A 15,519-nucleotide genomic window follows, 5' to 3' on the forward strand; every position below is an offset into this window, starting at 1 on the left:
GAGGATGATCCCAGCCGAAAAGTTTATAAGGGCAATATCTATGATAGAAAAAGAAGAAGAAGACAAGGCAGACCCCGCCTGAGATGAAACGATGGCGTAGGTCAAGACGCCAGACAGCTTTTAGAGATATCGAATTGGTGGACGTCAGCGCAAAACTGGGGTGTCTAGATTTCCTTACTAAGGCAAGCCGAGACAGGATACCGATGGTTGCGCCGTTAGTGATGATGATCAGCAATATTCATTGCTGCTAAAATCCATGTTATCGAAACAGCAATCATTCAATCTTAAATGCTCGGTGTTTGGTTTCCTTCAGTTTATGTTTTGAAAGCGAATGTATAACAAATTCCACATGAGATACAAACGATATTAGCTTCCAGTTTCTAGGTGCCGATTAAATTTTTAAAATATTATAAGTAATTGACCAAATAGACAATCTTTTGGTTCGAATACAGTTTCATTTTGAAACGGACGATCATCCCCACTCAAAATATTCCCGTTCAACCGTGACCTCTCGGGATGGTATAAAATCTAGTACTGCACAACTATTACCTTTTCACCTGATTTTAACCTGGTCGCTGTCAAAGTCCTACCAGCACTTTTACGTGCGGAATTTGTTTTGCATTTATTCCAGCTTAGTTTCTCCGCAAAGTACCAAAGATGTCTGTGAAGATTCTCAACAAACTCCTTCTTACGATTGGAGTCATTTCATTACTTCATGCAGCTTATTCGGCAGCTCAATGTAAGTTTCATTTCCTGGGAAGCAGCAGATGTTCAACTTTCTGTAATTTCAGATCGGACTTTCCTAAGAATCACAGAACAGGACTCGAGCCAGCTCCCGTTCGACGTAAGATTCCTTATTTTAGGATAATCCCTGTGAAGTGAATTCATGCCGCATCTCTCCTTTAGATTGTTCTCCAAGCCCTAGTCAGTCTGTTCGTGATCGTCTACAACATAATCCAGGTCGTCGGCGACTTTAAGGAGATCCGAGCGGCGGTTGAGCTGCAGGAGAAGACCTGGGAGACTTTGTCCAACATTCCATCATTTTACATTTTCAACCATCGGGGGAAGGCGCTGGCGCCCAACTACGTCCCTCCGTCGGGCAGTGGAAAGGCGGACTTGAGCTCGGCGGACTGAGCGGATTCGGATTTAGTTTTAATAAATTATCTTTCGTTTGCCATGGTTTCACCCATCGATGAGTTTGTGATGTGGGATTGCGTCAAATAAAGGGAACGGATTGGATCTAGTTGTTGAGGTTTTGTTTACATCTTGCTTGCAGGTTTGACAGGGCTGTCACTAGTGACGTGTTCGTTTTGATGTGTAGTGTTTTTGCGGCTGGTCTTGTGGACCGGGTGGTTTTCTTGTAATTCTCCTCGTTTATTAGGAAAAATAGCAATAATAAGTAGTTTCCCAGTTCGCAAGGATTGCTGTCGACGTTCTTCAAGGTAACAAACACTAATACTCTCTCAGTGCGTTGTCTATGTCCGCAAATCTGTCCCTGGTTGCCCTGGTTGAAAGTGGCCCCAATAAGAAAGTAAGCGGACAGTTTCTGCGTGCTATAAACAGTTGGAATTTTAGTTTTATTGAAGATAATTGGTTCACGGTGATACGAGTGTTTCTACATGAATAATCCTCAAAAATCGGGACATGTACGATTTAGCGTGAGGGTGACATTCGTTGTTGACGATTTTTGGTTTGAGAATTCGCTCACAGTGTCTGGACTAACAGTAATTGTCCAATCGAGTATTAGTCGTTCAACAACCATTTTTGAAAAATAAAGAAAATTCAATTGCTCCCTTTTTTCGGATGTATTTTCATTTTAATTAATTATTTCTCTGCAATTTTTTATTATACAAATTTTTTCTTGACTTTCAGCTGAATAATGGCAGGATATGGAAATAATGATTATCAATGGGGTCAGGGTCCACCGGGAGCCGACGCAAGTTACAATTTTGAGGTGCCAGACTTCGGGAATGATCTGTGAGTATATATTCCTTACGTATCCTTAACTAGGGATACAGACAATATGCAAAATAAATGTTGTCCACACCAAGAAGTGTCTAAAGAAATTTCTCACTTTTTCAGAAACTTTCAGACTTTCGATAACTCGCAACAGAATGTTCCACCAAATTACAACAGTCCCACAACATATGGCGGAGACTCTAGCGTACGGTCCTACTACGATCCGACGTCCTACTCAGATAATATATATAAACCCAACGATCCTGGTTCGAATTATGGAGCACCCAATACTGATTTTGATGATGAACCACCACTGTTAGAAGGTAAGCGTTTTTATTAGAATTTAGAATACTGTTCTGGTTGTTAATTTATAAACAGCGTGATTCAATTGAAAGTAAGCATTGGAAAAATGCTCTCCCAACAATACCATGTCTAATTGGTGCGATGTCTCACTGTTACAGTTCGTCGGCTCCGAATATATTATTTTGTTCATTCTTTCTTCGCGCCCACTGTTTGATTTAGCGGGGTTGGCTCGTCGTGATCGGTTGCGCCATTTTGTTTTATCAAATGTCTAATCGGGATGCAACCGCGAGGCTTTCAAATCCCCATCCATCGTGTCAAGCCACCGTTGTCTTGGCCGGCCATTTGGTCGCTTGTCAACGACTTCGATATTTAGATCAATCTTCGCAAGTGAATTCTCCTTAGCGCGAACTATGTGACCATACCATCGAAGACGTCTCTTTTTCTTCATTCTCGCAAGACGCCGTTCATTGTCTCTTATAGTCGGCCAACACTCAGAACCATAGAGGACGACGTTTATTGATACGTTGATCACAAAGAACATGAATTGTGGAACGCCACGTCATCCAGGTTGTGCGAACGCTTAAATCAATTTCATAACGAAGTTTTCCATTGGCTGATAGCATTGACCCGATATATTTAAATCGCTCAGTGCTGTGCGCTTCACTGCTCAGTGGTAATGCCTGTTTCATTGGGGTCGATGAACAAAAATTCAGTTTTATTCAACTTCAATTTTCGACTGTGTTGCATGAGGTGGTTGTTAAATTTTTGACAATAACCTGATTGAAGAATTCGCTGGTCACAGTGTTGGGTCCCAGCTCGTCGCTTTCCAAAATTCAGATGCGGTGACGACAGGTCCTGTTGCTTTCCCCGATTTAATTCGTTTTATTGCTCTGCTGCTTCGACTCCAGTACCGCTGACAGGTGGAGCTGCTCCCAATGTCGGCAATGGTTGTGGAAGTTGAGGATGAATAAATTCTTCCGTTGAAATCTGCTCGAAATATTTTTGCCATAAGCAAAGTGCCGTTCTTGTCATTAACGCAACAGAAGTGTTCGATATTTTGCTTGCGTTGGTTTCGACTTTTGACAAGTCTTTAAACATTTAACCAATTTGGTAAAAATATGTTATAATAATTAGTTAAATTACACTAATATACATTAAAACATCGAACCGCACTGGTCAAACGGGAAGAATAAGGATAGGAGAATACAACTTTGAGACCGTCGATAATTTCTCCTATCTAGGGTCGAAAATCACAACCGATAACAGCTACGATGATGAAATCTGCGCACAGTTGTTGTCAGCCAACAAAGCCTATTTCAGCTTAAAAAAACTGTTCCGCTCGAAACGTCTCACCATAGGGTCAAAGCTCTTACTGTACAAGACTATGATCTTGCCAGTCCTCATGTATTCCTCGGAAACTTGGGTTCTTAGCAAGAAAAATTGCGAACTCTTGGCCGCGTTCGAGAAAAGAATCCTCCGAAGAATTTTTGGCCCCCTACATGACGATGGCCGATTCCGTAGCCTACATAATGACGAAATCTATGAGCGATACCATGACCGTCTGGTTGTGGATAAAATCCGGCTCAATAGGTTACGGTGGGCGGGTCACTTAATCCGTATGATGATGATCCAACCCGAAAAGTCTATAAGGGCAATATCTATGATAGGAAAAGAAGGCGAGGCAGACCCTGCCTTAGATGGAGCGATGGTGTAGGTCAGGACGCCAGACAGCTTTTAGGGATATCGTATTGGTGGACTACGGCGCAAAACCGGGATGTCTGGGGTTCCTTATTAAGGCAGGCCTAGACTGGATACTGGTTGTTGCGCCGTTGATGTTGATGATTTTGATAAGTAGCAGGATCTAATTGAAAATAGGAATCAGATAAATTTGCACCTCTCGTTAACGCATATTCTGGCTCCGAATATTCACTCTCTTGGGGTTCCGTGCTTCTTCTGTTAACGTTGTATTGCGTATTGTAATCCGGGAGGAGTTGGGGATGGCACAGTGGAATTTTCTAGCTATGTAAATGGGAATTATTTGGCTTGCGGCTTTGACCAGTGCAGAGGAAACTCATCAGACACTACCTCACCTCTGCCCTGGGAGCAGCGTGATCGAAGTGACTACAAGGTGGCATTTGCTTCCTTATATAAATTTTAAAATACAACAAGTGTCATACACTTACAACCAGGCAAATATGTTGCAGCGCGCAGTGCCGTCAGACTACGTGAGTCCGGATGCTGGGCAGCGAAGTTCTACGGCCACAGCAACATCCTAGATGAAATACCTCGAGAAATCTGGGCATCCCCCACGGACTATGTCACATGCAAGCTGAACTTCACGAGAAACTTTGCTGTGGACCTTCCAACCAGGGCAAAGTGGAAGACCGGCGCCGTGTTGCAAGACTATGACACGGTATTATTTACGGACGGATCAAAGATGGCCTATTGAGTCGGCGCGGTGGTTTTCTCAAATACACACGGTGTATCCAAGTCGTATGGTCTCCCAGGTTTCACCAGTGTATTCCAGGCGGAAGTACTGGCGATATTGGAAGTCTGTCGATGGCTGGAGCGTGATTCGAGCCCCAAGCGTAACATAGCCATTCTGACCGACAGCCAAGCGGCCATCGAGGCCTTGTACTCAACGACGACATTTTCCCGGCTGGTGGGGCAGTGCAGAGATGCGCTCAACCATCTGGGCGGCACGCTCAAGGTCGCTCTCCTCTGGATTCCCGGGCATAGGAATATAGAGGGGAATGAGCGGGCTGACGGATTGGCCAGGCAAGGCTCTGCTCTTGGCAGTCCTTTGGCGAATACAGTCGGTGTTCCGCTGGCGGTTGCCGGGGGCCGAGTCTACTCGCACTACCTAGCAGCCGCGGGCCTGAGATGGCGAGGGCTTACAAGCTGTGCTAAGTCAAGGAGAATTTGGCCCACTTATAACATAGCCCGATCACGGGCCAGACGCGTGCAAATGCATTCAAGATTACGGCAGTCTGCACGGGGCATTGGCCCATAGGGGACCATGCCGCTAGGCTCGGCTTACCCTACAACTCGCATTGTCGAAGCTGCGGAGAAGGAAGAGAAACTCTAATGCACTTTCTCTGCGACTGCCCAGCTCTGGCTCGAGTCAGGCTGCGGACACTGGGTAAACCATTCTTTGGGGACCTCAGCGAAATTTCTAGCTGCAGGGTCAGAGAGCTGCTTTCCTTCGTGAATGCTATGAGCTGGCTCTGAAAATCCGAGCCGGCTGGACTCTGCTTCCCTGTTCCCATAACAACAGTCACGGTCTTAGGAGTTTGTGGCATCAAAACGGCGCACCAAAGCGCTAATTGGGCTCCTCGGACCGGCCACTGATACCTAACTACCTACAAGCAGGTTAAAAAATGCGTAGTAGAATTCAGGCCTAAGGCGACCGAAACTAAACTAGTTTTTTGTTGGGGGAATTGGGGGAGTCTTGAGTCCGCCATCCATTTCGTGGCGGACCATGCCAATTGGAATGCAACTTACATCCACGGTTGTGGTCCACGAATCCTTCAGTCTTGCAAAAATTATTCCATTCCATGCATAAATAATTACATAAAACGCAAATTCCTAATTACATATTGCCCTCAAAGGGAGGAGCAAGTAAGTGGCTTAACTTACACTTAAAAGTAACGAGATAGAGCCAAGGCACCCAAGCTTTCGGGGATTATAGGACTAGCATAGTCTCGGGATCTTCAAAACTGTCCACACTACGTGTACTACGAGAGGCAATGCAGAAAATGATATCGAGGGTGTGAAGCCATGTGATAATACACCTGGGGAAAGCTCTTTTTGAAAAGAGGGTTCAGGTGAATTGACATTGTGCAGTTTTAAGAGCACGGCAATCACGGATGAGGACCAGACTACACAGCAATATCACAGGAAATTTCTGACAAAAGGTTAAGGACGGCTTAATTGAAGTAAATTCGGAGCTGGAACGTAGGATAAAACCAAACATTTTGGAAGCTCGATTGATGATGTCAACGAAGTGGGAAATGAAACCAAGTTTAGTATCGAATACCTGAATGTAGGTGGTCTTGAAATGAGGTGAGTAGTGAAAGGGGTTGCCCACCAAGACAGTAGTGAACGGATGTCGGGGAGGGTTCAAGTGAATAGCACATCCACTGGTATTTGCTGACATTTAGTGTCAGTTTATTAACAGAGCACCAACTGACCAAATTATCAAGGTTGGACTTCAAGAGAGCACAGTCCAGCGGAGACGAAACAGAGGTAAATAATTTAAGGTCGGCTGCGTAAAGCAGACACTGGGAGATGAGGATGAGGGAGGTCATTGATAAAAAACAGGAACAATCGGGCGATAAGTATAGAGCTTTGGAGAACACCAGAGGAAGGAAATTCTGCAGGAACGGCATGAGGGGTAGAAGCAAAGCCAAAAGATTATGGAGGAGGGGGGGGGGGGTAGTTAAGTAGAAAGAGTTTGGAGAGGAGAATATTGTGGTATGTGTTTGTGGTGGGGGAGAAGCTGTTGCCTCTGAGCACTCACACGGTAGTGGCCCATTGTATTCGATCCGGCTAACGCAATATCCCAGATTCGTTAATGTAAAGCAGTATTAGTGGATGTGATGCTATCCATTGCAGCTGGAGCACAACGACACCAAACATCTGATGTCTGATGTGTCCATAGGCGGGACATTCACATAGAAAATGCTCTGTGGATTCCGCTTCCTTATTACAACGGGGACATGTATCATCTTGAATAATTTCTATTTTGCTCCAGCTAGTAAATTATGGCCTGTCAGAACGCCTACAATACTCCTGCAAGTCCTCCTGCTTTTCGATACGATAAACATTGCGGTGTGCATGTTTGGTTCTGACAGAAAAAGTTTGGTGTGTCTATCAGCATTTAGGCTCTGCCACTTGCCATTGTGGGAAGCTTGTTCCCAGTTTTTGATAGCGGCATCAGCCAATGCTACTGACACCCTAATTCCGGTCCATGGGTGAAGTTGAAGCCTCTTTTCCTAAGGCATCCGATATTTCATTTTCCTCTACACCACAATGGCTAGGTACCCAGAGTAATTCCACCATATTGAACCTAGAAATAGAGTTAAAACGATTCCTACATTCCTGAACGATTTTTGAAATGATCAAAGTACTACTCAACGTCCTCAATGCAGCTTGACTATTGCTACAGATTGCGATTCGCCTGCCCTTCAACCGCTCGTCAATCATCCAGTTTGCGCCTTTAGGATCGCATCCACTTCAGCGTGAAACACCGTTGTGTATTGTCCCACGGGAAAAGACCACTTCTCGTTTTTATTCGAGAGGTCGATTCCTGCTCCAGAACCATTTTCTGTTTTTTAGCCATCGGTGTAGAAGACGTCAGTATATTCTGACACACATTCTTCTGGTTCATCCCAGTTTTCTCTTCGTTTTAAGATAACATCATATCTTCTATCAAACAGATGTATGGGGATCTGAGTGGAAGGCATTGTGAAAACTAGATTCAGTTCTCCGAATAACTCTTCCAATGCTCTGTGCCGCCCAAATATTTCACTTCTTCGGAGAGTTGAAGGATTGTAACCCTCATTTATGAAATGCAAAGACCATTCAGTTTCCTCCTTTTTGTAAATGATACCATTGTGGTTTTATTTGGATTTACTGAAAGTTCATGCCTGAGACACCAGCTGTCAATTAAATCAACATCGCGTTGTGTATTTCTACACTCCATTCCGAGATCTCGACCAACAGCCACCACAACCAGAAGTGGCAATAGCACACCTCCTTGAGGGCAGCCTTTCGTCGCTTCCGTTGTTAGGTAGCGATTAACACTCACTTCAGCACACAACAATCTCCGCGTTAGTATAGCATAGATCCATTTTATTAGAGTTTCGTCAACACCATGCTTTCTGGCGGCATCACAGAGCTTTCGGAGCTACCATCGCGTACTCACCCTCCAAAGTTTCATCCTCTATCTTTGAAACCAAAGAATGAAGAGCAGACTCACAGGACTTTCCATATTGGTAAGCATGTTGGTTTTCATTTAGTGGGTGTGACCTTTGCGCCTTCCCGCGAATGTGACGCTCAATCAGTATTCCTGGCCGTCCATGAAAAAGGGTGTTAATTCTTGGGACAGAAAGTGCATTTCACGCCAGAAGTGTAGTCACTAGGCATGTTAAGAAGGATGTAGGTGTATTCCCTAGGTCGACAAAGCGTTTTCACAATATACATCTGGACATTGTAGGCCCTTTGCGAGACTCGTACGGCTACAAATATTGCCTCACGATTGGTTTACGCGGTGGCCTGAGACAATACCTTTAAAGGAGAGAGATTCCACGCTTTTGTGTCCCAGCCGTAACTATCACAAACCATGGAATGCAATTGGAATCTGCTCTCTTCTTAGAGTTCGAAAAGCCTCTCGGTTTTAAACATCATCGGATAATTGCGTAACATCCGCCGTCCAATGGGATGCTGGAACATTGGCTTCGGGCGCTATTACGGCATGCGACGATTTGTACTGGTTGCAGCTCTTGCCTTTCGATTTGTTTGGTTTCCGTTCAGCTACCTGTGAAGAGTTTGCTGCCAGCTCTGCTGAAAGACAGTCTTGGACTGGAGACTGGACTGGGACTGGATTATTGGGCTTGACGAGGGGGTGGCGGGCGCCGAATCCGCAATCTCGTCATGCACAGTCTGTACGCGAACTGGTGGCATCCGATGACTGCTGCAGCCACCATACGGAGACCCCCATAAAACCTTTAGGCATGGAGAGTGTCCGGATAGCTGAGTGGTTAGAGCACAAAGCTTCAACCGCTCGTCAATCATCCAGCTTCCAGCGGAAGGTCACGGTTCAAATCTCACTGGTTGCAGTGGGATTTGTATCGTGATTTGACGTCGGATACCAGTCGACTCAGCTGTGTATGAGTACCTGAGTCAAATCAGGGTAATAATCTCGGGCGAGCGCAATGCTGACCACATTGCCTCCTAGTGTACCGTTACGGTCTTGAATGAAGTGCTCTAACACACTTCAAGGCCCTGATCCAATATGGATTGTTGGGCCAACGATTATTATTATGGAGAGTGTGCCAGTAAAACTGCACATATCTGTGATTATGAAGTAGTTACGCCAAAAGTTAATCTCATCGTGTTTTCAGCGATTGCACGTCTCGCAGTCGTTCTAAGGAAATGTGCTGGCGATCACCGACTCCTTCCATGACTGGGGCTAAGATTATTTCGGGAAGATAGCCCTCGTCAGTTAGTTTAGTTTAGTGGGGGAGCCACAGCTCTGATACCTTTGCTAGGCCCATTGTAATATCCCCTGACCACCTATTCAAAGGCCTCTCACCTACGGCGTTCGGAGGCTTTCGCGAATCTGAGAACATTCTCTAGAGGCAGAGAATGCGCAGACTCTTCGTTGGAGAAAACCTTACCAAGGCATCTTCGTCTGAGGCCTGAGGAGGTCGGGCAGCTGCATACGAAGTGCAGAACCGTCTTTTCTTCCGCCTCGCATTGGCTGCATATGGCCGAGACCAACATTCCGATTTTTCCCATGTGGTAGTTTAAGGGGCGGTGGCCCGTTAAAAGTCCAACTAGGGTTTTCATGCCCCACTTCTCGGCTTCCTTCATAAAGATTTTCGCCTGCCGACAGAAGTTCAAATTTCTCCATGCGGCTGCATGCATCCTTGCCATTTCCCCCTTCAGGGTAGAATTGATAGTAGATGGCCGGATATCAAAAGTTGGTTCTGGAACCACTATTGTGTATTCAGAACCTTGACCAGCCATGGCTCAAGCCCTCTGGTGATGAAGTTTCCTCCAACTAGGATTGTCCTCTCTGTATTTCTGATCCCATCTTTCAAGGTATCGAACTTTTCCCGAAGAGCAGACATAGGTTCATTCGGTGCAAGGTAACCCGGGTAACCATTCCATCATTACCTCTGCCTCTTCTCTGTCCACAAGATAGCCCAGGTCTTTATTTGACGGGCGTCGTGGGTTCGCAAAATTAGCCCTTTTGGTCACTCGTTGATCAAAGATGTCATTCTTTGATATTTGATAAGTATACTGCGGGTTTAAGTCTGCTAGATAGATCTGGTATCTACTCTATCTATCTGCTTTTGGTTGGTGCCGTCCCGAACCCAGATGTCAGGGTGCCATGAAATTGGGTCATTGTTTTGGTACTCACTGATGCTCACTGATCAGTATTAAATCAGCTTTGGTCCCAGCAGCGAACTGCGGTAGGAACTCGTGAGCCGTTGCACTCCGATGCATATTGATTTGTAGGATGCGAATCATGTTGACCGCGTCCTAGCTCTCTCCAATTCTGCTCTGAAAACTGGACACCGCCCCGAGCCCGCAGTATGCGCAACGTTCTCATCAGTCACGCAACGGTCCCTGCATAGGAAGTAGCTTTCCTTTTCATTGCAAGTGTTCGCTTTATGGCATGCCTGACTGCATTTACGGCATATTGCCAATCTGTAAGGTCCCCGAAGGGTTGCTGAATGTGCCCATAATTCCAACATCTGTAATATTTGGTTGCGGCGGCTCGGATTCGTATGCTACATATTACCCAACTAATTCTTATTTTCCCGCTGTTTAGAAGCTTCCTCGCGGCAACTTCCACCACAGCGAGTTTTTGGCCTCGGGCATTCGCAGACGTGATACCAATCCGGGCATTGGTTACCTCGGGAGATTCGCGTTTGATGACCTCTTCTACCTCGTTCTTTTCTGTAAGGCAGTCAAGGTGTCGGATTTCAAGAGAACACGTGGATTCCAGGCTGGAAACCAAAGCTTTTTCTCCCAGAAGCCCCTTGACTGCTTCACAGAACGTAACTTCATTTATTGTCTTCGGACCTAGTTCGACTAGGACTCCATCATCCTTCGTTTTACGAATGGAAGACATTTCTGCTCCGTTATTTTGTAACGGATTTCACTGAGGACTTCCGCAAAAGTCTTGTCTTCCGTCGGCTTAATAAGCAAAGCTGACGGTCTAGTCGTCCTTCTTCTCCCCATTTTTTCTTTTGGTGCTCCGTCTTTCGTGTCCGTCTTAATTTTAGGCAGAGGGTTTTCTGATGGCGCGACGTGTTGTTGTCTCTTGTTTCTCTTCGCCTTTTTCTTTTGAGTCCTGGAGAGTACCTGAGTGAAGTCTCCTTCAGATGTTCCTTCCTCCTTTTGTTTTTTCCCCAGTTCGGTCCGCAATGGGCTGTCTGCGATTCGCTTGGTACTCGTAGTGTTTTCGTTGGGAGGCGCGGGTGTTTCTGCTTCCTGCGGAGTTTCTCTAGGAACTCCTAAAGCTCCATTAGCTCGTTTTTCATTCCCTTGCCGATGTTTTTCTGGAGGAAAGTTGCAGATCGCAAGCGCTTCATAGCTGCTGCACATTTCTTAATAAACCTTTCCTCTTCAACTTGCGCCAGAGTAGTCGACGGCCCTCCCATTCGGCTTATATTCGAAACGATTTGGTTTCCACAGTTCCCAGTGTGTCTCTTTCCGCAATTATTGCACTATGTGGTATGGTCTGGGTTCCTGTCTCCGTTGCAGGTGCCGCATCACTTTGCGTGTTCTTCTCGTATCTTCTCTCTCGTAGGGATTTCAGCCCTTGTTGCGTCCTTCGCTGGGCGCTGGAGCGAGCGGCGCATTTTCGTGCTGCGAATAAACGCAACCAGTTCACTCTGCATTTCCACTATCTCCTCGTTTGATTTGTTTTTGTTCTCCATTTAAGTTGTTTACCTGCTCATCGTGTGCAAGTGAGCGGGCCGCAATAGTCTAGAACGGGTATACTCTCGGGGGCAAAGCCCCTACTCCATTTCCCTGAAGTCTAACCTACGATTAGTTGATCCCAGAACTCACGGACGGATCAGCGCTCGCTCGGGACAACGCGGTATACTAATACCGGTTCAATGCACACTACCCGACCAGGGTCCCGAAGGGGCTGGCTCCTGATACACGCCACAACTACCACATTAGCAGAGCTAGGTTCACATCACCCCATCGACGTCTCCGGCGATTCCCAGTGTGTCCCGGCGTGTATCGGTTATTAGAAGTTCGCTCTTCACCGAGAAAATTTCTCGAGGCTACTACCTAGGACGTAGGTATTATGCCAGCTCGGGGGTCAGAACTACTTGCTCGGGCACCTCGGGGACGCCACTCCCCATATCGTAAGCGACCTGTTAAAAATCGTTGACGATCCCTGAGGGAACTGGTTTCCGCTCTGCATCCTCCTGTACTGACGTTATTAAAATCGTTCGGATCATTGCTGAGCAGTGCTTGTTGGAGTTTAGATCAGACCCCTCCACTTGGTCTTCATAGATTTCGAGAAGGGAGAATGAGGGAATGTTCTACGTAGAAGGGACAATGTAGAGAAACAAATAGCTGCGAACAGAGCGACTTATGATGGCGCAAAATGTTACGAACTGCAATGAGGTAAAATCTCAGAGGAATTTGAAATTGAAGCGGAGAGTTCCGACTGCTATATGAGAGCAGCACATGGAAAGTGATTCCCACTGCTGCTATAATAATCCAAGCATTTGTCAACACTTGTCTTGTCGTGACGTTGGAGTTCTCTGGTCCGAAATTTGTCGTCATGCGAGCCGTATAAGCGTGGACAGTTTGATCAGAAAGCGGGAGCGACAACGTATATGCTCCACATTAACAAGGACGACAACCCTGGGTTATGCCATGCAATGGAACCCACTATCTTGGAATAGTGGGCGGGCGAGTTGCTTTAGAGCTACGTAGCAAAGAACAGTGGAGCAAGAGTGCCAGCTTCTCGGGGAGTCGTAGGGAAGCTGAAGCACGCTAGGGGTAAGAAGCCTCCCCTTTAAACACGGTGAAGAATAAAATAATAATTCTTATACTCCCCGGAGATTTCGTGACGCTACATTCAATCATTCCGAAGTGAAATGGCGAAGGACAGACAGCTTCATTTTCTACAAACCCCAACAATCCTTATAAATGTATTTTGTTACAAAAATAAGCCTAAACGTTTTCGCTATATTAATATCTGAAAAGTGCTTCCCTGTTCTTACTAATTTTCTCTCCTTTTCTTTTTCAGAGCTAGGAATCAATCCAAACCACATCGTACAAAAGGTAAATGTTATAAATAGCATTATAATTCACCCTTGCTCAGATCCGTGTTCCGTTTATAGAATGATATCAGGTGAAATAGCTTAATCCAGTTGGCTGTTAAATCTTTTGAAATAAATGTTCCTTTCATAGTCCTGGGCGCTATTTTTGGAGCCGGCAAATTGGCTTCGCGCGATATCTACACTACGTGACGGACAAAGAGTCAGATTTATGCGTCAGGTTCAGGAAATATTATAATTCCTTTTTCTTAATGTCAGCCTAAACATGACCTATGCGCTCGAGTTGGCATATCTCGTTGGCTTTTTGTAGGTTGCGCTGGCTATGACAGGATTTTGGATGGGGTTGGATCGATTGTGGGTGCCGACAATGGGGGACGTGGTGGTGCTAAATAGATTACAAAAAGTTTCTCTTTTTCCCTTGCACCACGTTGACCAAAAAATGGATTTTTCAGATTGCCAGACAGCTGCATCGAATTTTCTCTCACGCCTTATTTTGTGGAGAAAGTTTGTTGCATAATTGAATAACTTAAGATTGAAATATAATTTAAAAGTTGTATCTCTTCGCTGACGAATTGTTTGTCGTTTCTATTAGACTCGAATGAAGGGATGGGAAGAAAGCGAGGAAAAAATCATTTGGAATGAAAAGTTTCGGTCAACGGATTTCCTTTAAATTTTCCTTTCATTGATTTTTCTTTAATAGTTTCCCGAATACTAATATGTTTGGTCTTCTTTGAACAGACTCTTGCAGTGTTGAACCCCTTCCGAACAACTGACCAGGATATTTGCCAGGACACCGACATGGCAGGGCCGCTGGTCTTCTGCCTCGCCTTAGGAGGATTTCTGCTGCTGGTGAGTATCGCAATTCAATTACTGACCCCTATTAAAACTCATTACAAACAAGGACAAAAATTAATCAATTATTTATGAACTTCCCTTTGAAGAGTGGCAAAGTTACGTTCTCCTATATTTACGGGATCGGAGTGGTTGGCTGCATCGCATTCTACTGCCTCCTGTCGCTGATGGCCACACAGGCTCAAGTCACATTCGGTGCAGTTGCATCTGTCCTGGGCTACTGCCTGCTGCCGATGGTCGTCCTTTCCGGGATTAATGTTCTCATTACCATACAGTGAGTACTTGTACACATATAAAAATATACTGGGTCTGATGATGTCGTTTTTGCGGCAAAGGATAGTAATCAGATCGTTAAGTAATTTTCAGTGTAAAGCATTTCAACAGCAATTTCTCTCATATCCGTTTTTTCATTAAACCCGCGGCACTTGATTCAATCGGGACGGGTCTTGGGGATATGTGCTCGTATTATTTTCCTGATTTTCATTTTCACTTTGTTTTTATTTCCATTGCAGAGGAACATTGGGAACAATTGTGGCTGGCATTTCAATACTGTGGTGCGCTATGTCGGCATCCAAACTTTTCGTTACCGCATACGCAATGGACCATCAACAAGTTTTGATTGCTTATCCGTGTGCGCTGCTTTATGGAGTTTTCGCTCTGATCACAATCTTTTGAGCTTGGAAAAATGAAAACAGAAACCAAAAATGCATAAATTGGTAGAAAAAAATTGTGAAAAATGTTAACATGTAAATGATAAATAAAGAAAGGCGTCATGCATTTTTACCAACTCTAGTAAATTTCGCTTCGTTTTTATCCTTTTGGGGACTTAGCAATGGAATGATGGACAGGGGTGTTTTTTGGTTTTATATTTTTGATAGGGGCGAGGAATAGCAGAGATTAATTTACTATTTGACTGGACTGAGAAAGAGGTGGCCGGAAAATGAAAAGGGAATCTAAAATGGGCCGTGAGGATTGGAGGGATGCAAATAAAGAATTTAATGATATTCGGAACATGAGGAGAAAGTATCTGTAGGAAATTGAATATATAATTTTTAGTGAAATCTTCAATACCTTCAGTTAGGATTCGAATATGTTCACTGATTTTCGGGAGTCGGGCGCCACTTGTATTGCCTGGCTCAGGTGAGGAGGTTGGCTGAAGCTGCTGGCGAAACTCACACACAACAAATCAAATGAGGAGATAGTGAAAGTTCAGAGTGAGCTGGCTGCGTTTACTCGCAGCACGAAAATGCGCCACTCACCCAGCGAAGGACGCAACAAGGGCTGAAATACCCGACTAGACATCGGGACGCACAGACGGGAGAACTCGCAAAGTGATGCGGCACCTGCAACGAAGACA

General features: G+C 45.2%; 2 protein-coding genes across 2 annotated transcripts; both read left to right on the forward strand.

The window, feature by feature from the left end:
* The first annotated feature begins 543 nt into the window (after window positions 1–543).
* On the forward strand, window positions 544–1,243 carry LOC119646481 (membrane magnesium transporter 1). The gene is made up of 3 exons (XM_038046934.1): window positions 544–739; window positions 792–844; window positions 907–1,243. The coding sequence occupies exons 1-3, from the start codon at window positions 658–660 to the stop codon at window positions 1,132–1,134; spliced, it is 363 nt and encodes a 120-aa protein (XP_037902862.1). The 5' UTR covers window positions 544–657; the 3' UTR covers window positions 1,135–1,243.
* A 47-nt stretch (window positions 1,244–1,290) lies between these two features.
* Window positions 1,291–14,959, forward strand: LOC119646480 (protein YIPF5). The gene is made up of 7 exons (XM_038046933.1): window positions 1,291–1,442; window positions 1,873–1,977; window positions 2,083–2,282; window positions 13,280–13,314; window positions 14,049–14,159; window positions 14,252–14,436; window positions 14,675–14,959. The coding sequence occupies exons 2-7, from the start codon at window positions 1,880–1,882 to the stop codon at window positions 14,835–14,837; spliced, it is 792 nt and encodes a 263-aa protein (XP_037902861.1). The 5' UTR covers window positions 1,291–1,442; window positions 1,873–1,879; the 3' UTR covers window positions 14,838–14,959.
* Window positions 14,960–15,519: the final 560 nt, after the last annotated feature.

This window comes from Hermetia illucens, chromosome 1 (genome assembly GCF_905115235.1).
Source record: "Hermetia illucens chromosome 1, iHerIll2.2.curated.20191125, whole genome shotgun sequence".
Taxonomy (NCBI): domain Eukaryota; kingdom Metazoa; phylum Arthropoda; class Insecta; order Diptera; family Stratiomyidae; genus Hermetia; species Hermetia illucens.